Below are 21,999 nucleotides of genomic sequence, written 5' to 3'. Positions count from 1 at the left end.
TGCAACATTAAAAACAGGAATTGTAAATTATCATTAGATAATATAACCCCTGGCATTTATAAATTGTTATCAGGTGATACTTGCAAGCTTTTGTACTAATCCATGGGAAATATTATCGTACAAGTCCCAACGGCTCAATGTCTAGGTGTTGGATATTTGATAAACTTAACATGGTGCTTTCTAGTGAGATATGATCCTCCTGGGACAGTTTAGTACAACCTGGGCTATTAAAATACAATTTCAGTTTCTCTTGTCAAATCACTTTAGTAGATCCTTTTTATTTATTTTTGTTACTTGATCAGACTCCCTACTCTCAGCCTCTAAAAGAAATGGGCTTAGCATGTCTTCATGATTTCACAATTCCAGAAGAGAACTGTTACAGACATTATGCTATAACTACTGTACAGTATTAAGATAGTCCTGAAGTGAAGAAAGTCATGCAAAGAAAAGCAGGACATAGATGCTAATACTTTTAATAATGAAAGAGGTGAGACAAATGAAACGGCTTCTAGATTTTGTGTCTTTTTTAAAACTTCATTGACCCTTTACTAAGTGATAATTTAATAAGGTTTGAATTTAGCTATCTCACAAGTCCAAAATACATAACCATATTTTGTGTGACTGCATTGTTTCAGCTCTTACAGAATAAAAGTTGGACTGCAACTCCCATCTGGCCTAGCCGGCATAGACAACGTTGAGGCATGATGAGATTTGTGGCATGGTCATAAGACCCTCCCTCTCCTCTCAGTTGTAGATTCCAAGCTTAACATTTCATATCTGGGATTTTGTCATGAAGCCTTAGCAATGAAAAACAAGAAGACCTTTTAGATATAATTTATTGTGCTTCTTCTAGAATAGAACGTGTTGTTGGGCATACTCAAAGAGGGGAATCAGCATGTTCCATTTTCTGAGGAGCTTAAAACATGGGTGAATTCAAGCAAGCAATTCAATAGAAAAGAATGGGGGGGGGAGAGGACTTTTGGAATTGAAGAAGTTTTACATTGTTTACTCCAAAATAACATAAATATGGTCCAATTATCTAATGTTATTTAGATGTGTGACACTGAACACATATCTAACCTCCCTCTTAATCTTATTCAGGATTATGTGGTATCAATTAGCTCTGTATCAAGGTGAATGAAATGTTTATATCATACATCCTATGATATTTTTACCATGGACTATGCTGGTGTGGCTGAAGGGTAGGCAAAAAACATCTGGAAGTACAAATCTCCCCCTGTTATAAAGGTTTTGGCTATTTTAAACATAATTTCAATTATCTTTAATAGACATTTTAAACCAAATTATAATTCCTAGCCTTGCATACGCTAGGATGCAAAATCCTGACTTACTTTCTTGCATGGATCATAAAACTGTGAATAATTCTACTTACTGTAACTTGAGTGGATAGTAATATATTTGAATTATGTTTTTATGTATTAATTGCCACACCTACTTATCTGGAATTGTTTGTTGCTACTTTTTTGATAGGAGTCTTGTGTCACAGTGGTTAAACTGCAATACTGCAGCCAAGAATCTACTTACAACCTGAGTTTGACCCTAATGGATTCAGGTAGCCAGCTCAAGGTCGACTCAGCCTTCTCTCCTTCTGAGGTCAATAATTTGAGTACCCATCTCTCAGAGGGAGGGGGCAATCTATAACCTGCATATTTATGCTGTAAACTACCTAGAGAGGGCTTTAAGTGTGATGGAGTGCTTTATAAGCAGCACATGTTGCTTTTGCTTTTACAGTATTTGATTTTCTGATAAACTAACATCCACACCTTCAGTACTGTACATTATTGTTCTTCTTCCATGGAAAGACTTGTTATATCTTTTAATTAGGAACACACAGAGAGAGAGAGAGAGAGAGAGAGAGGTCCTGATTACAGAATGTTATTGCATTCATTTGTGCTGCTAGGACTGTAGAAGCATTTTCACAAGAAAATAATGACTGGAATCCAGTAATGTAAAGTCATGCCACATTAGTATGATGATGTCATCAGCCACAGCTGCATTTTATCCCTCCTGCCCCATGTCCCTAGGATTCCTTTGGTCTTGGGGAAGTCTTTGGAACAGGACAGGACCAGTCTTTAATTGCCAAAAATCATTGTCACCAGTCTCTCTGTAGCTGCCAGGCCTGCCAGTAGTAATTTTTACCACCATTGTAGGTGTAAAATATAATTTTCAAGCAACAAACCAGCACTGTCATCACAAATTAATGATCTGGAAGTTTGACTGCCAATTCTGCAAGTTTGTTCTGGGTTGTTATTTTATTCCCTTGTGTTTAAACCTCAATTAATACCTTCAAAATCTGAAACCAACCTTAACATTAGACTAAGTATTGGTATCGGCCTCTCATACTGCCATAAGAGACTGCAGTGAACTCCCCATATCAAAAGTAATTTGGCTAAATTTGCATTTTTATGTAAAGCTCATCCTTTACAGTATTTTGAAATATTGGGGGCAGTGGTTAAATACACCAGAGTAGTAAGCATATCTATCGCTAAATGTCCCATTCCAAGATTTATTATGGCACCATACAAGTGCTAGGAAGAGCATATTTATCTATTTAGTGCCCTCTTCCAGTTATACATAGTAACGTAAACCCAGGAAATAGGTCCTTGCCCTAAGAAACTTACAATCCAATAATTTCACCAGTTAGGAAAGTAAAGGAGGGATCAAACAATTAGCTATGAGTAGCAAAGAAAGATTTAACCCTAAAGAAATGACCTTTGTAATGGTAAATAGTGTTGCCTTTTGCAGTGCTAAAGTGTAGAAGAACTGCTGGACAATTTCTTGCTGCTTTCAAGAAGACATTAAAGTGGTTTTAAACTCTAATTAAAATGACCTCTTTAACAGCAGCAATACTTTCCCCCTATCTAAGCAATCTGGCTTTTTATCACTTCCCAGCACCTGCTAGCTTAAGAGCGTGACACTTTGGGGATTATTCTGAGCAAGTGCCAGGAGCCACAGGCAGACTCACACCAGAGGATAGAATGACAGAGAGGACTGTGATTTAAATGACACCATCACAGCCCTTGGAAAGGACAGCTAGTCTGACTTGGGTGCCATTCAATTCACTTCTTCCAGAAAATTAGAGATAGCATGGCGTTCAAGGGAGCCCATTTGGCCTTCAAATCACGCTGGCAGAAGACAGATGAGGAGCTCTGTCGGCACAGCATGTCCTTCATCCTGCACAAGGCAATACGGAATGATTTTTTCCAGAGTTATCTGTACCTGCTGGAAGGACTGCCTTTGGGTGAGTTAACTGGAGGACAGTATTGGTGGTATTTTAGAATGCTGTGTGTAGAGTATTTGAATTCTAAAAATGGGAATAGTAGTTCAGTGAGGAATCCCCAGTGATAGCCTTTTGCCCTGGAAGCCATGCCATCCTCTAGAATGGAGGAGGAATAACGCTATTAGTCAATAATGAAAAGAGCATACACTGGACCTGCTTAGAAATGCTGCTTTTATTATAGTGCCAGCTTAGCCTAGCGGCTCCTTCAGACAAATCAGCAATTCACTTTCGTTACTGGTGTGCTCATTTTAGGACTCTCATCAGATGAGCCCTGTTTTAAGCTTGGAAGAAGAGCAGAAGAGGCATACAATATTGTCTTCTCTTGGGCATCCGTGTACAAGTTGTTCTGAGATTTCTTAGGAAATCTTACTCAGTTACAGTAGCTGAAAGTCAGTTTGGAATAGGTTCTTGGGTCCTAGATCTAGGTTCAAGTCTCCATTTGGACAGAAAACTCAGCCGGGGTAGCAATGGTAAACAATTCCTAGGGCTGCCATAATGGCACATAATAACCTAAAGCAATATTGCATAAATGGAGAAAAAACAGGAATACTGCACAGATGTGCTTCTCAGTTCCCATAGCTCCAAAATATTTACAAATATAAGATTAATATGCTCTTGATATGCTGCTTTTACAGTCATTTTTAAATGGGAGATGCTGTGGGCCAATGCTTCTTAAAACATACAATTTACAAAGTTTGACAATGCAGCTCCAAATATTAACTACTGCTGAAAGTAATTAATCTTTGGCTGTTGTAGGTTTTTCGAGCTGTTGGTCATGTTCTGGAGGTTTTTTCTTCCTAACGTTTCGCCAGTCTCTGTGGCTGGCATCTTCAGAGGACAGGAGTTAGAACTCTGTTCTGATGTAGTGTGTGAGATAGTTGAGTTTTTGTAGCTGTGGGATCAGCTTTTCGTCCTTTCCGGAGATTGGATGATTATTGTGATCAGGGTGTTTTTTGTTATGGGTGTATTGTTGTGAGAAGGGGGGGAGATGATCTGTCACTGTGATTAATGGGTGTTGTTAGCTAGGCTTTTGTGTGCAGTGATCAGAGTTTTAGACTTGAAGTCTAAAACTAAACAAAACCTGGCTCCCAGCACTGAAAAATACAGCCTGCAAAAGGTCAACAAACTCTACCCAGCCACAAGGACCAGTGATTACTGCACACAAAAGACTAGCTAATGACACCCATCAATCACAGTGACAGATCATCTCCTCCCTTATCACAACAATACACCCATAACAAAAAACACCCTGATCACCATAATCACCCCAATCTCCTAAAAATGACAAAAAGCTGATCCCACAGCTACAAATACTCAACTATCGCACACACTATACCAGAATATGGCCCATAAAACCTACAACAACCACTGAATCCCGGCTGTGAAAGCATTTGAGAATGAATTGATTAATCTTTGCTATTCACCAGTTAACAGACTGACAGAAGATTATAAAAGTACCTTGGAAGAATAAAATTCAGATGTTTTGGACCACAGCATCTATCTATGACTGTCCTGCCATTGCTAAGTGGTTCCTTTCTTTTGCATGTCCTGTAGCTCTAAATAATGCGATTGATTGATTGATTGATTGATTGATTGATTGATTGATTGATTGATTGATTGATTGATTGATTGATTGATTGATTGACTGACTGACTGACTGACTGACTGACTGGCTGGCTGGCTGGCTGGCTGGCTGGCTGGCTGACTGACTGACTGACTGACTGACTGACTGACTGGATTTCTATCCCGCCCATCTAGACCAAAGGCCTACTCTGGGCGGTTTACAAATTTAAAAACAATAAAACCAATAAGCATATATTGTAAATCCAAGGTGGCAAAAGTATAAGAAATTAAGAAATTAATGCTAGAGATTGAAGGGGCACATGTAATTAGATAATAAGGTCAGGAAGAAAAGAGAATGTATAGGGCCATTGAAACATGTCTATTTAGAAATACTTTCTACTGAGTTCCTTATGGGTTGTGCCATGAATAGAGGAGCTGAGTCACCAAATCTCCAGTGATTTAATGGATTTATTCTAGTGCAACTTACTACATAAGCAACAGGATTTCGGCCAGTATGTTTTAAATGTTCAGGAAAAGATTGAACATACACATTGTCTGCCCTGAAAAAATGCTTTCGAATATGTTGAATATTCAGCCCATTCCTACCACTCTGTTACATCTGTATAACACACATTACATCTCTCTTCACCCAGAGAACCCTGCAACAAGGATCCATTTCAGGTTTTTGTGCCTGAGATGGAAAATGTCTGAATTGGTTTCTATTAGAACAATGTTCACAGTAAATGTGAAAGGGCTGCTCTATATTTTCTGGTCAGCTAAATGTTGCAAGAAGAGAATGACTGTATGCCCTCCCTTTACAATGCCAGTGGATGGGTCAATGTGGCAAAGCTGGAGGGAGCTTGTGAGTCCAAGGCAGGATAGCCCACGCGAGGCATATGAAGATGAAGGAGCTATACAGTTTTGTGAGACACCACTTGATTCACTGGTATGTCCACCTGTTGTCTGTTTGTCATAAAAAATGGGGCAAACACAGTGGCAGCACTGCAAGCTGGGAAGATGGGGTATGGTCTGCATCCTCAACCTCGTACCTTGGGGTGTTTTGCAGAGTATAGAAGACAAATGCATACCTAATATAATTGAGTGGGCTAGAAAGATGACAGGGCAGGCAGTTTCATCCCAGTGTCTGGGGCTGTGAGCTATTGCAGCAGAGGCAAGACAAACTGGGATTGCCTCTGCACTGCCCAATCCAGGCTGTGGCAACTTCCTGGAACTCCACTTTCTACCTGCTTTGAAAGACTGCTGCAGCAGCAAAAGGCACTCCATGGTTTGGCAGTGGACACTTCCATTGGTGTGAATGCTCCTCTGGGCAGAGAAGAATAGCATATTATGGGTCAAGTAGTTTATGTCCTCTGAAGCCTCGAGGGTGCAAACACAGGTCCTTAGTGGGGAGAAGGCCGTCCTTAGCCAGATAATCCTAATGTTCCAGCTTGGGTGTCATGAGGGAGGGCATAATGAGGGGCCAGTCTAGTGGATGGGAAGAGGTTCCATTGAAGGAGAACAGCATTTTCCCAGCCTGAAAGGGTGGTCCTGGCCAGCAAGCTAAAGGACCTTCTCCATCACAGGTTGTAGAAAAAGGAGGAGTACGCTTTAGCAACTCTCTTGGACCCCCAAATTAAGCAGTGGGCGGTGGATATTAAGTAGCAGTGGGGGCAGTGCAAGCTAACTTCCCATCACATGCAGCAGCAACTAGTGAAGAAAGTCCAGTTAGCACTAAGGGGTCACACAGAACAGGAAGAAACTAGCAGCGTTCGTAGCACCCCAAACAGAAGTACCAGCAGTTGTATTATAGAGTCCCAAGTGCTGAAGCAGGTCATCTGCTGCTTCAATCTGCCTGCCCAGTGTATTTACCCACTCCCTAGTGTGACCTGCCCTTTGCTTCCCCAATGTGGCTGGCATTTACTGCTGGCATTCTCACTGTTCAGGATTCAATCAAGAGGCTCATTACAGTCATCTCCTAATACTGCTAGCTGTTGTTGTGCGCTCTTTTGTTTAGCACTAACACTGAGAAGGTGTCAGAGGACACTGGGAAATCTTTTTGAAATGTTTTCTCTCTGTTTTTTTAAGGGGGAAAATAATGACTATCCAGGATTCATGTTGACTGTAAAGGAGTTCTAGATTTCCAGAAATTCTGGAGATACACACACACACACACACACACACACACACGCACGCACGCACGCACGCACACAAGTGGACATAATGAGGGTCCAGCTCCGGACGGTCCACTCACCTCCCGCGGTTGCTGCGGTCTCTGTGCTCCCTTCCTATTGCTCCAGAGCTCACAATCTGTGAGCCACTCTTTGACCTGGCAGGGAGGTTCATCCTCCCGCCTCCTGCCAGGAGTGGCTCGCAGACCACTAGTTGCGGCGCAATAGGAAGGAAGTGCAGAGCCCACAGCAACAGCGGAAGGTGAGTGGACCATCTGGCCCCAGGGGGCTGGATCCTCGTTATGTCCACCTGTGCAGGGGTATTCGTATTCACATGCGAATATTCCCATCTCTAGTTGTAATTCTGAATTCTGAATCCAAATGTTTGCACATCCCTAAACACAATCAGTCCTACTGTGTTAGGGTTGCTTATATCCTTGCATGAGTGTTGGCAGTGTTGACTGAATAATGTTTGTGACATTTTATGTGTTCTAATATTGATCTTAGTTACCATTTGAATATAATACTTGTTTAATTCTTTTTTTAAAATATTTGTATAGTTAGTTTTTAGCTTTTAAATACTGTTTTAATGATGTAAGACATCTTGGGTCCTTTTGGGGAGAAAGGCAGAATAGAAATGTTTTAAATAAATGAATAAATAAAATTCCTGAGGATAAGAGACAAGGTTGGGTTTCCCCCCTCCATTCTTTTTCCTATCTTATCTTCCCAGTCATTTGCCCAAAGGTACAGTGCATGCTAGTGAAAGTGTTGACACTGCCCTACATTTTCCTGCAAAGAGAGATGAAGAGAGCTGTTGTTTGTGAAAATGAACTCTTACCTATTTTTGTTTAGGAGGACATAAATGTTACATCTTCAGTATTTAAAATCAATTAATTTAGTTAATCTCCTTGATAGGGTTTTAACAGGGAACATACTGGCTGAAAACAATTTCAGCTGAGGATATCCTGTTTAAGTATGCCTTTGATTTCTCTGAACTCCTTGGAGAAAATTCCTAAAAAAATAATTATTTTAAATTTCCCTCACTTGGATATGTTAATGTTTGTTCTCAGTTATATCACCACATACCCAAATAAGAGCAGATGAAATTGATTTATACCAAAAGACTGTTGATGGTCCATCAAACCCAGTTATTGCCTGTTCCTACTGATAGTGGTGGTACTTTGGGATCTTCAGCAGAGGTCTTCATACAAGTCCTACCTCTGGAAGTCTTTTTATCTGAGGGCATCAGGGATTGAACCAGGTACTTACTGTATGCTAAGCATGTGTTCTGCAACTGAGCACCCCCCCCCATGTACACATGACTGGCTATCATATTTATCACTATCCAAAGACTCAAAGAACTGTTGCAGAATATTGAATTTCTGGCAAAATTATCTTTTTGCTATACAGTAAAAGTATAAAGATACATAGAGGAGAATAACTACAGGTTTGCTGGAGTCCACCCTTTCCTCATTAACTGGCACTTAAATTTCAATAACTCACTTTAAGAGGAACAATAAAAAACATTTCATTACTTACTGTTGTTTGAAATTACATGCTTGTATATACTGCTTTCTTTACAGAACATGTACTCGCAACCAATTGAACAGATCAACAGCAACAAACAACTCCTATCAACCAATGGAACAGAGGGATAGAAATTCAGTGGAGAGGCAGGGTTCTCTTTGAATTTCGAAAGCTGGAAGGAATGTTTGGTTAGTGCTAGATAGATAATCACAGCCTAGAAAAGTCCCTCCAGGTCAGGGGTGTCAAACTCAAATTAATCGGGGGCCGCATCAGCAGTTTGGTCCCCATCAAAGGGCCGGTTGTATCTGTACTGATGGCCTTGCAAGGACCCCATCCGACTTGGTGGGAAAAGGAAGGAAGAGAAAGTGTGTGTGTGTGTGTGTGTGTGTGTGTGTGTGTGTGTGTGTGTGTGTGTGAAGGAAGAGAAAGTGCCTGTGTGTGTGTGTGTGTGTGTGTGAGAAAGAGAGATACAGGAAGAGAACGTGTGTGTGTGTGTGTGTGTGTGTGTGTGTGTGTGTGTGTGTGTGTGTGTGTGAAGGAAGAGAAAGTGCCGGGGTCTCTGTGTGTGTGTGTGTGTTTCTGTGTGTGAGAGAGATACAGGAAGGAAGAGAACGTGTGTGTGTGTGTGTGTGTGTGTGAAGGAAGAGAAAGTGCCGGGTTCTGTGTGTGTGTGTGTGAGAGAGAGAGAGAGAGAGACAGAGAGAGTTACAGGAAGGAAGAGAATGCGTATGTGTGTGTGAAGGAAGGGAAAGTGCCGGGGTCTGTGTGTGTGTGTGTGTGTGTGTGTGTGTGAGAGAGAGAGAGAGAGAGAGAGAGAGAGTTATTTAGTATATGCAACTCTGCTTGGATCTCGCAAAAAAATGCATTCTTCGGTCCTTTCAAATCCTCAGGCATTCCAATCGAGCAAGAGAGAGAACGGAATGTCAGGGAAGGGAATGGAAGGGAAGCGAGCAACCAGCCAGCCCTCCCTCCCTTCTCTCCGCGGCTGGGTCGAACGGCCGCCTCCAACGTTACCCAACCGGGCCGGCGCATCGCTCCGCGTTCCCTCTTCTCTCCCTCTCCTCAGGGCCGCGCTGGCAGCTGCCTCCCGCGTCCCCCCAGCATCTCCTCCCTCCGCCTCGGAGCCCGGCCAGGAACTCCCACCGCTTCCCCTTCCCTTCCCTTCCCCTCGGGGTGACAGAGGCGGCGCGGAGCCCCCTCCTCGCGCGGCCTTGGGAACGGCTCTCGCCTCAGGCCGAGAGCGAGCGAGGAACAGGCACGGGAGGGAGGGAGGGAGGGGGAGCGGGGGGCGGAGGGAGAGGAAAGGAGTGACAGTGCCACAGCCAATCGGAAGGAGGACGTAGCCTTGTTAACTTGAGCCATTTTTTCAATGAATTTACTCCTTGCAGGCACGGAGTAAATTCATTGAAAAAAAAGGGGGGAGGCTGCAAGGCTGGCGGCGGCTCCGCGGGCCATCAGTCGAGGTCTGGGGGGCCAGATTTGGCCCGCGGGCCTTGCTTTTGACACCTGTGCTCCAGGTCATTCAAATTTCAGACAGCATGCAAGGTTATAAATAAATGTCCGACACTCCTTCTCAAACTTGCATGCAGGCACCCTCTTACAGTCCCATCTTGCTCCGCATGTTCTACAAGCGGTTTCACAGAAGAAGCTTGGTCAGAATGTCTGCTCTCAGCTGTGTGGAGTAACAGTAGATCATCTTGGAGTTTGGGTCTATACATTTGGAACACCAGACTTGATTCACATAATAGATTTTTTAAAATGAAGTGACTAAAATTGGTGTGCTCTGCCTGCATTCATCCTAGGAGAACTAATAAGTTTTTGCCCATACTATGCATACCCATCTCATTGCCTGGTTACATAACAATGATTTGTTTTGTTTTTGATCGTGTTTAAAAGCATAAGTGGTATAAAAGGAATGTGTCAGATACCATAGGTAACAATATCTCTGTCTTACCACTTCCTCTGTTTTCTCTCTACAGACCTTGATAATTTTACAATTGTGTTGTAAATGTGCTCTAGTAAATTTACTGTAGTAAATATATACAAGATACAGATAAAGTATTTCAGATGCTATTTCCATTTCACAGCTTGTGTTAGCTACCATGTTTCTCTAAAAATAAGACAGGGTCTTATATTAATTTTTGCTCCAAAAAATGCAGTAGGCTTATTTTCAGGGGATGCTGTATTTTTTTTTCATGTACAACAATCTACATTTATTTGAATATAGTCATGTCATCTTCTTCAGGTTGCTGCACAATGGTGCACAATAGTGGAGGGTGGGGTTTCACTTAACTGGGGCTTATTTTTGGGGTAGGGCTTATATCACAAGCATCCTGAAAAATCATGCTAGGGTTTATTTTCAGGTTAGGTCTTATTTTAGGGGGAACCGGGTAGGTGTATACATGCTTGCAAAAAAGTAAAGGAAAACCTCTTGGAATTGCACAGCAACCATTACTAACTAGTCACCATGACCAGGGAATCATCTGTTACTGTTTGTTTCTTTTTCACAAAACCTTACAAGGTATGTCAAAATAAATAATTGGGGGCTGGGATGTGTGCAAAAATCCAAAATTTGACCCTTGGTGACTTCAGCACTCTCTTGAAGTAGACATATCACTCAAGCATAACATAAATGTGTAACAGATTAAAGGTTTAATGGGATGAATTTGGCAGTTGCCTTAAGCAGGTGATGACAAGAAGACTTGAGAGCACTGTTTTTGTTGCATGGAGCAATAGCCATGGCATGCTGTTCGGATGAAACCTAAGAATGCTATTCTCACAGGCCACTTTGCTGTGAATTACAGTACAGTATTCCTGTTGCAGCTTATTGCTGCTTGTAGGGAATGCTGCCCCCCTCGTTCAAACAGGGAGATCCGTGCTTCTGAACTTGGTATCATTAAAGCTGCATTTCTTCAGTTTGTGACTTCCTTATGGGGTTCTTCAGAGGTTGAAATGGCATTAGAAGTATTAAGTCGCATTTGAATTAAAACAAAAATGAAGAGAGCATTTCTTACTTGAAAATTAATTGTGGTGGTTCATTTAAAGATATGGCTACTTCAGACTGAATATTGCCTAATATTTTCTTTCCTCTTTGACCAGCTCAGAAATGAAAAAGAGTATCTTACCCAACCCCTTTCTTTTTCCAAATGTCTCTGTACAGGACAAGTTTAATATCTATTCCTTATCTGCGCCCTAAATGAAGGTGAAATTTTAAATTTGTTCATACTGTTAAAAAAAAAGTCCATGCTCATTTATTACTCTTGTCTCTTTGCAGTCAAACTTTATGCTCTGACAAGTGAAGTCATCAATGGCGAGATACAATTCTATGCCAGAGCCAAAAGTTTCTACAGGGAAGTGCCAGCATCAGAAAAGGGCATGATGGGAGATTTCATCGAGTTATCCAATACAGATATCGAGTCCTCTAGGGAATTCCTTAGGAATTTTGTAGGGGTGAGTTATCAATCTAAATGAATTGTCTACCTTTCGGATTCATATGTTGGCAATATCTAGTCCTTATGGTTTCTGATAATGCCTTCATTTAGGACAGGGGACATATAGGGATCAAACTGCTATGTTAGACTGAAAACACAATTCTGATTTTGTAACCTGTGAGTGGAAATTGGTAGCTCCAATTCAAGTCTATTCAAAGTCATTCACTCCCTTTTAAAAGGTTTTCTTCATTGTAATGTACTCTTGACTAGGAAGGACTCAGTTTTTGCCAGTGACAAGATATCTCTGTGAATATTGGGGAAATGTAAGTTCCGTATGGGAAAAAGTGGTATGAAGTGTCAAAAGTCATGCCACTATGACAAAAAAAACAGGAATGCCCATCTTTTCTTAAATTAAAAAATATTTACAAATATGCATGGTAATACACACACACACAAAATAAATCACAATATTGCTGTATATCTATTTGGGGGGGAAATGCACTCACATACAAGTTTAACTTTAAAACCTTAGTTCATCATTTTTATTACTTAAGTCTGATATCAAATTTATTGGATTAACCTTAACCCTGCCAAATATCCCAATGCATTGTGGGTGGTTCCACCTTGGGTTGGTACACCTGTCAACAAAGCGAATAAAAGCAGTCCACATATTTCGAAACTAGTTGATGTATGTTGGGGTCCTACCTGCTCTTATTTCATGTGTTAACTTTTCAGCAATGGCTAGCCTACCTACATTATGTGGGACAGTCTTGTTTTCATTTGTAAAAATATTTAAAATCACCCATTTTAGAGTCAAAATTAAATGTTATTATTTCACATTTCTTTCCTGATTCCTTCCCAAAAATTTATTACAGAAAGACATGCCCACCATGCATGGACATGTGTGCCTTTTTGCCTCATATCTCTAATGTAATGATACATTAGTTGGGTTTTTTAATGCAGTTTAATTTTTTAGATATTAAATACCACCTAAGTACGAATTTAATAGTGTTCTACCTAACATTCTCTGAAATAGATCTCTGTGCCAGGGTTCTCCACATTACTCCTCATTCACCATCTGCAAAGTTTCTGTCAATATCTTTTTCCTCGTATCAGTGTTAATCCTAAAAATGTCCAGATATTCTGCTGTTCAATATTTTATAAATAGACGAATAACACTTTTACATTCATTTTTCTAAGATAATATTATCTCCTCAAATACAGTCAAAGCTCTGGTACCTTGTACTACTTTTGGATTATTTATTAAGTTTAGCACTTGGTATAAAGAAAACCATTATACTGTCAGATCTACAAGTCTTAGTTTAATTTCTACTCAAGGTTTTGCAAATGTTGCAATTTTTGGAAGAAGAAAAATCACCTCAACTGAAACGTTTCATAATATTTCTGAAGATTTAGGTCTCCCAGTCCCCATTCCTTAGATGGGCTAAATAGTACTTAACCTATGAGACAATCTAGCTTTGCCCCCTCTGTGAATGAAATAACAAAAGAAGTTTTGTAATTGTAAAGCTTTGATAAAGTTCTAGAGGCAAAAGTTGAAATAAGAAAAAAGTTTCAGAATAGTTAATATTTTAAAAATTACAATTCTTCCAAGCCATGTGGTGGAATATTCTGACCAGGCCAAAAGGTCTTGTTTTATTTTTATGTATGATGGTTTATTATTTAATTTTTTCAAGCACTAACAAATTTTTGGAATTGGTAATACTTAGATATTTAATATGTTTAGGTTGTACAGTAAATTCAAAGTCCATTGTTATTTTTGTTATATCTTTTTATCCATATTAGAAACATAACATTTCAGATTTTGTACTGTTGATTTTTCAACCTACCACTTGGGTGGAGGGAAGAATTGCAAGTGTAGCCTAATATGGTTCAGGAGGATCCAGAGAGAAGGGTATGTGCCAGCACAAATGCGCCACACGTTGTTTGCAGACAAACCAGGTAAAACCTCCCTGGCTTTCAGCCCAGTATTTTCTTTGATGATCCCCCCCAACTCAAACTTCACACTACTACATTTCTGAAAAACTTTTTTATGGAAATAGAAAAATAACATAGAAAAGGTACTTCATAATCTCAGAATATGGAACATAAAGAGTTTTAACAGTAATTCTGCAAAATACATCATGATTCACAACTCAGGATGATTCCATTCAGAATCACCTCTTTCCTATTACCCATAAGTTTATGCCTTCTCTTACTTTTAAGTAACACATGCAGGAGTTACTGATCTCTGGTGACATATAGTTTTAAGCTGGTTTAAACTGCTTTAAATATATATCAAACAAATGCTTGAAGTTATCCTGTTGATACATAATCATGTGAAAAAGAAAGTACACCCTCATTGAATTCTATGGTTCCACATATCAGGGCATAACAAAAAATCATCTGGTCCTTAGCAGGTATGAACATCAGGTAAATAAAACATCAGATGAACAATGACACATGAGTTATTACAATATGTCATGATTTATTTCACAAAAATAAAGCCAAAATGGAGAAGCCATGTGTGAAAAAACTAAGACAGCTCAGTGGTTTAGGTCTCTGGTTGAAAGTTCAATTCCCCACTGTGCCTCCTGGACAGGGGCTGGACTTGATGATCCAGCTCTACAGTTCAAAGGTTAAGGTTGTATAATGTACCTAATTTGCACAACATCTCCTCATGAAGCCATTATTGAGCTGGTTTGCTCTTCATCTAATACTGTTTTTGATTGTTCTTGTATTAAATCCTCATGGACTGAAGCATATTCTTTCTGCCTATTTAATTCTATTGAGTCTACTGCTAAACCTAAAGGACATGTTTTCTTCCCTAACCCTTGTCTTTCTTTCAATATTGTGCAGGTATTTCTTAAGGTTCTTAACTTTAAAGTCTTAGGGGAGGAAAATAATAATAAAAAACAATTAAAAGAAAAAAGATAAAGTCCAATGGCCCCTAACTTCCACTTCCAGGTCTTGATTCCTGGGGAAGTGAGAGGAAGTCGGCAGAGGCAGCTTGGAGGGAATGTCCCCAGGCTTGTGGTAATGCACACCTACACACAGAACTCTTCAGGAATCGCCATGTTAGAACATGGGAGTGTGTATATGTGCATGTGTATGAATCTGTTTCAGGACCAGGACACTGGGGTTTCTCTTGGAGCAGGAGGCTAGAAACAGCGGTGGAAGGGGAGGGGCAAGAGAGCTGTGGGACCCCTGGGATTTTTCTTGCAGAAAAAACCCCAAGAAAGCACAGATGACTTGGCTGGCCCCGCCGTTTGCTCCCCCTCCCTCATGTTCTGCAAATTCTGCATGACCCCCGGTCTATTTTTAACAGTCCTGTTGAAAGTGTTTAGAAGCACTCCAAGGGGATTGATCTCCTCCTCCTCCTTGGGCTTCAGCGCCCCCCCTTTGTATCTCCTCGCTTACCCACAGGACAATGATCAGTGATGGGCTTTCATCTCCTTCTCCTCTCTTTCATTCCCCCCCCCCGATCTTTGCCTTTTGATTCACTGTTCTTCTCATCAATGCTTCCCCCAGCCCCACAACCCCAAAAGGAGTCCTGGAGGGGCTTGGTTAAGGGCTGCAATTATTATTTATTATTTATTTATTTAAAATATTTTTACCCCACCTTTCTCCTTAGGGGGACCCAAGGCAAAACTTGTCTTGCCTTGCGTGCTGGCAACCCATGCTACACCAGTGCTGCAATAGACTTCCTATTTATCAACGCTCCCCATGTTGTATATTGATGATTACCCAGTAGGTTCACTTTTATCATAATCACCGTTCCCAAATAGGGATTAAAAATGGGATATTTCAGATTTTAAACAAACTACCTCATTACAGTCTATAGCTTCTATATTGAGGATTCCGTCTCTTTTTCTACTTCATCTACACTACTCAAACAGCCACCTGGACATTTATCAACTTCCTTATTGCCTCCATGCTTTAACAATTGTCTATTTTGAGGGGCAAAAGAGAAACTGGGTGTGATTGTTTATAATAATGTCTCTTTCTTATTCTAATTCTACAGTGGTACCTCGAGTTATGAATGTCTCCACTTGCGGACATTTCAAGTTACGAACGGCTCCGTTCGTAAAATGTTGCTTCGACTTGTGAACGGAGCCTCGACTTGGGAACGAAAATAAGGCAGGAGAAAAGGGCAGGAAATTCAAATTTCCCCTGCCTTTTTATCGTTCCATTCAAACAGTTGGTGGTGAAGAGGCTGCTATTTCACTGCAACGGTTAGGAAAAGGGACCCCCCAGGAGGTCTCCAATGGCAGCGGAGGACCCCAGATACTCTCCGAGGGCTTCCCTGCCATCATCGGAGACCTCCTGAGGGTCCCCCGCCACCGCAATCGGCACCTTCAGGCTTTCCCAGGCGGTAGACCAGGCCTACCAGGCTTTACTGGGAGGTAGACTGGGCCTACCAGGAGAAGCCCTCCCCTGGTAGGTCTGGTCTACCAGGGGAGGACTTCCCCTGGTAGGCCTAGTCTACCCCACGGGAAAGCCTGAAGGCACCAATCAAGTGGTGGGGGACCACCAGGAGGTCTCCGATGGTGGTGGCGAAGCCCCCTCCTCGGTGTCTGATCGCAGCAGCAGAAAAGGGCGGGAAATTTAAAATTGCTCCCCTGCCACCACGATTGGACCCCCAGGAGGTCTCCAATGGCAGCGGGGAAGCCCTGGGAGATCTCCCGGGGGGTCCCACCACCATGATTGCAGGCAGCAGTCACCCAGCACCGGAAGGCTTGAGCTGGCTGGGCACTTGACTGCTCGCCCCCAGTCATGGCAGAGGCAGCAGAGCGTGGGGAGGCTTGAGCTGGCCGGGTGCTTGGCTGCTCCCCCCTGGCCGTGGCTCAGGCCTCCCACCGCTGGTGGTCACAGCAGCAGTGGAAGCCCAGGAGGCTGAGGAGGCTTCAGACTGGTAAGGTGCTGATTTTTAAAAAAGTTTTTTGTTTTGTTGGTGGGGGGGATTGAGGGTCGGTGTTTTGGTTTTGGTGATTTTTTGCCAGTCCCAGCGTGGGACTTGCTCTGTTTATTTTTAATTTTGGTATTTTTGAAATGCTGGAACGGAACAATCCCGTTCCCATGCATTTCAATGGGAAATGATGCTTCGACTTACGAACATTTTGACTTACGAATGCCATTCCAATATGGATTAAGTTCACAAGTCGAGGTACCACTGTATTAAGTAGCACATTAGTGCTGAAAATAACATTTGCTACCTGCTTGTTGGCACATTATTGCTCTGTCATGGTTATACAGTAATAGTAATGCATATATTCCAGTTTTTCTGTATCAATACAGTGGTGTCCCACATGATGACGATAATCTGTCCCATTGAAATCGCTGTTTAGCGAAAACATAGTCTAGCAAAAACCGTTTCCCCATTGGAATGAATTGAAACCTGTTTAATGCGTTCCAATGGGGGAAAATCCTAGTTCTGCGAAGATTGCCCATAGGGAAGTCATTTTGCGAAGCACCGATCAGCAGTTAAAATGGCTGCCCTGCGAAGCATCGGTCCCGAAAACACCCAATTGCGAAGCGCCGATCAGTGGCAAAATCATCGTCTTGCGAAAATCGGTTTGCGAAGCAGGGACCCAAACATCGTCCAGTGAAAATCGCCCATTGGAATCACTGTTTTGCGAATCGCTATAGCGATTGCAAAACCTCATCGTCATGCAGATTTGTCATTTTGCGAGGTCGTCATCTAGCGAGGTACCACTGTACTCACAACAAAGCCCACCTTTGCCTGCTTCAACGTCTGTAATAAATATGATATTATTTAAGTACTGTAGATTTAATACTCCAAGGATTTGGGATCATTACACAAAGCAACCTGACATTTCATCAAAATAAGAGCAAAGAATTGTTTAATCCTCATACTGCAATGATTTTGTTGACCACAACAACCATTTACTATATCTGCTGAAAAAATTTCTGTGACAATAAATCCTGTATAGGTTCTTATGCATTCAAATCTTCCCATACAAGAGGAAGTGAGAGCAGTTTATACTGTCTTATTTTTTAAATCCTTCTTGGGCTCTTATTTTAAAATGCTTTCTTTCTTATTTTTAACCTTGGTCTTGTTCATAATCATAAATTTTTCTAATCAAAATTTTTTCTCGTTTCTTGTCTAGATGTACATTGAGGTGGTATCTTGCCAAATCTAGAGTAGAGTTTTCTGAGGCCATCAAAGTCTGCTTCCCCATTTGAAATACCAAATTCTAGGGCTGAAGATTGTTGATTTTCAGTCTCTTTTGTTCTTTAAGGATCACTGAGGAACCCACAATATATATTCTGACTTGAGTTTTGATGGTTAAAGAATACTTTATTCGCTGGGTTATCATTGATGCCAAGTTTAGGAGTGTTAATTTTAAGTTTGATATTTCCTCAAACCGTTTTTGTACGAATCATCCTTGCAGTATACACTGATAATGGAGAAGTTTCAAATCTGAGCAATTATATAGTCCCTCATCATCTTGAACCTGTATGTCTCTTATTTTGATCTATTATCTTCCTAGAAAGGATCTTTTCTTTGCTTCTGGTTATAGCCATATTGTATGCATTCTTAAATAACACATGATAACTAAAATATCTGTGGGGTCCAATCTTCCATAAGCTCTAGCAGCATCATATATTTATAGCTACTTTCCTAAGTTACCTAGAAGAACATTAGACATATAGTTTGGTTGAAGCTTGGCAAAACCTGTTAAGACCAAAACAGCACCATGCCACTCCAAACTCTGCAAAACCAAATACATCCACTGTGTCTTAAGAAACACCCTGTATTGCCAGAGTTACCAAACAATTTACTAATCATAAAGTTAGTTGTATTTGTCTCGCAATATGTTGTCTTTCCTTGCTCTTATATTGCTTGTAGTTGAGTCTCTACTTTCTTCCTTCCCTTCTTTTGCTCCCTTATTTTGATTTTTTTTTCCTGCAAAATTCTTGAAATTCCATCACTAAGAGGAATTATTTCACAGTTAATTCAGTGGGAGCTCTCTTCTTTCTCTTATTCAAGGCAAATGAATAATTTTGTGTTCATTAACTATTTAAGCCTTTGTCTTATAACATATAAGCCTATATAACATCCACATAATGTGATTAATAGGACAGTCAGGAATAGTCAAAATACCAAGGTTGCTATAAAAAGGTTCCAGAAATAAAAATTTTACAAAGAAAACAAGCAAACATAGGAGAGTGATATGAGTTAAATGCTGCTGCATGCTACCAGAACTGGAAACAATCTAGTCCAGGAATACCCATCTTTGAGAGTGTGACGGCCTTCCTCAAGACTCACAAAGGGAGGTCATCACATCACTTTAAAACCCTTCACTCTTCTTTACTGCCACCAACCATTCCTTAATGAATAAATCATACAGCAGGCCAGTATAACTTTGAAAAATAAAAACTTGGTTTATCGGATACAAAAAGAAAGGAATGGCAAATCACTGTTAAAGGAATAATCAATCAATCACTGTTTCTCAGGCACTAGCTATCACAGACTCTCTCTCACTGACTCTAATGTCTTTAACTCGCAGCTCAGACTCTCATCTGTCTGCTATCTCCTATCTCTCATTCCCTATCTGCCTCTCTTACACCTCTCACACACCTTATATATCACAGCTCCTCCCGCCTCTGCACCACCCTCCGCCCTCTCATTGGCTGAGATTTTCCCTCCCAGCTGTGATGGACAGGTAATACTAAGGCTGCCCGTAACAATACCTCCCCCCTTAATAAGTTGTTTTGTGGGGGAAAGCTAACGTGCTTTTCTCCCAAAACAACGAGGAGCTTTCACAAACAATTACATTCCCCAACATTTCATAAACAATTATATTCCCCAACATTTCATAAACAATTACAAGGATCACTCATGCATAAGCTTACCATTATACTACACCATGCAATTTACACTTACGTTCAAACACCTATGCATATATAATAAACAACAGATCAGTAAGTACATGTGCAACAAACTTTTCAATACATTAACCCTTTTTTAAAGTCCATTTTTTCCTCCTTCAGTCGTCTGGTCTTCTGGATAGGGCATCTGCGGCACAGTTCTTAGTCCCTTTCGCCTGCACTTTCAACTTTCACAGTCCAGGTTGTAAGGCATAAGAGTTCTCTCTCACCATCACGGTCTAGTCCTTTTCGAGAGTCCCAAAACTGTAACCATGGTGGAGTCCTATTGTCCATAAATGAAATGTCCTACCCTCCAGCGCACCTGGAGGCATGGTGAAGTCCAACTCCCTCGGTACCTTCACACAACTCGCGACGTGCAGATAGCTGGAGTTCCTTACCAAACTGCAGCTTTCCTCTCCGGAACCACCTCAGATGAAGTACCTCGCAGTCATCTGCCTGGCTCGGCACGACTCCCGACCCGACTCCGGTCCTCTCCACTATGGCGACGCCCCTCTGGCACTCGAGCCCCCTCTGGACGCGGTCTGCCATTGTCGCGGTCTTCCATCTCTCCTTCCGCCGTGTTACTCCGGCTGCTCTACAGAGTTTTACCTCTGGTGCTGCCACCATGATGCTTTTGATTGCACCCTTTAGAAAGGGCATAGCAAGACAAAACCTAACTCGCCATCCTTTTGCCCTTTGCATCACTGGCGGGGTCAGGCAACGTCTTAATCTATTTAGCTTTAGGTAGGTCAAGCCTCTGCCTTCCCAATATGGCCATGCATGTTTTCTTCTAGGCTTTCTCCTCCACTTATCTTGACCAAACTTTGCTTTCTGGCCACGAAGCTTGGCTAGCTGGGTTTGTCCTCTATAAAGAGCAACTACCTGTGGGCGTGCATCCCCGGTGTCCAACTTGTGCACCACTCCTTTAGCTAACCCAGGCTTGTTTGAAAACACATGTTGGTACTTAGCAATCAAAGACTTCAGATCCTTCTGCAGGTCTTGGGTGAGTGTAGGACTGGTTTTAACCCCCTCTGAGTTGAACCCAACTTCACCTCTCCCTTCCCAGAAAGGCAAGTCATGTTCCTCCCTATCAGCCACTTTCACTGCAAACAACACACTACTCTCATCTCTAAAATATGGTTTAATTGCATTCACATGAACTACCCTTCTGCCTGGATGTTCATCATCTTCTATTATATAATTAAGATCATTCATTTTAGTAATGATCCTGTATGGTCCTGCCCAGTTCAATTGTAGTTTGTTCCCCTTGATGGGCCTTAGTATTAGCAACTCATCTCCAGGGTTAAAGCTTCGTTCCCTAGCCTTACGGTCATACCAGACTTTTTGTTTGGTTTTCTGTGCTTGTAGGTTTTCAGCTGCTAACTCTAAATTTCTTCTCAGGGAATTCATTAAGGTGTCTATATATGAGACTACATTCTAAGGATCATCTTCTATACTTTGTTCCCAATTCTGTCTAATTAAATCAAGTGGTCCTTTTACTTTCCTCCCAAACAGCAATTCAAATGGACTGAATCCTGTACTGTCTTGTGGTACTGATCTATACGCATATAACAGCCATTGTATTTTCGGATCCCAGTTGTTTGGGTTTTCAGCTAAATAAGCTCTAACCATGCGCATCAGGGTACTATTGAATTTTTCTGTTAATCCATTAGTCTGCGGATGATATGGGGAAGTGCTTAAATGTTTGATACCACAAATTTGCCATAGTCTCTTCATAAGTTTTGAAGTGAAAGACGTTCCTAAGTCAGTCACAATCTCTGAAGCAAAGCCCATTCGACTCATATAGCTCAACAGGGCATCAGCCACTGTCTGAGTCTCAATGTTACTTAGAGGAATAGCCTCAGGATATCGTGTGGCATGGTCTACAATAGTGAGAATAAATCTGTTTCCCCTCTTTGTGACCCTAGGCAACGGCCCAACAATGTCCACGCCAATACATCGAAATGGAGTAGAGATTACGGGTAATGGACACAACTTAGCCCTCGTTCTGTCCCAGTTATTACCCTGTCTCTGGCAAATATCGCAGCTCTGGCAGAAACTTTTAATTTGCTTTCCTATCTCTGGCCAATAGAAGTTTTGTGTTATTCTTTGCTTG

At 41.4% G+C, this 21,999-nt stretch overlaps 2 protein-coding genes and 1 long non-coding RNA gene across 3 annotated transcripts in view; 2 read left to right on the top strand and 1 right to left on the bottom strand.

The window, feature by feature from the left end:
* KIFAP3 (kinesin associated protein 3) overlaps positions 1-21,999 on the bottom strand; it is a 308,839-nt gene that overhangs the window by 138,121 nt on the left and 148,719 nt on the right. The gene's annotated exons all lie outside the window — the stretch shown is intronic.
* NTMT2 (N-terminal Xaa-Pro-Lys N-methyltransferase 2) overlaps positions 2,490-21,999 on the top strand; it is a 32,178-nt gene continuing 12,668 nt past the window's right edge. Inside the window, exons 1-2 of the mRNA XM_072996460.2 lie at positions 2,490-3,262; positions 11,834-12,009. Coding sequence (XP_072852561.2) covers positions 3,109-3,262; positions 11,834-12,009 — 330 coding nt within the window. The 5' untranslated portion in view covers positions 2,490-3,108. The remainder of the gene's footprint in view (positions 3,263-11,833; positions 12,010-21,999) is intronic.
* On the top strand, positions 7,650-10,791 carry LOC144588898 (uncharacterized). The gene is made up of 2 exons (XR_013544646.1): positions 7,650-8,791; positions 10,077-10,791. It is a non-coding gene; the product is annotated as an uncharacterized LOC144588898 (long non-coding RNA).

This window comes from Pogona vitticeps, chromosome 4, assembly GCF_051106095.1.
Source record: "Pogona vitticeps strain Pit_001003342236 chromosome 4, PviZW2.1, whole genome shotgun sequence".
NCBI lineage: Eukaryota > Metazoa > Chordata > Lepidosauria > Squamata > Agamidae > Pogona > Pogona vitticeps.
The sequence above is the reverse complement of the archived record's forward strand: the minus strand, read 5'-3'. Positions and strand labels throughout refer to the sequence as shown.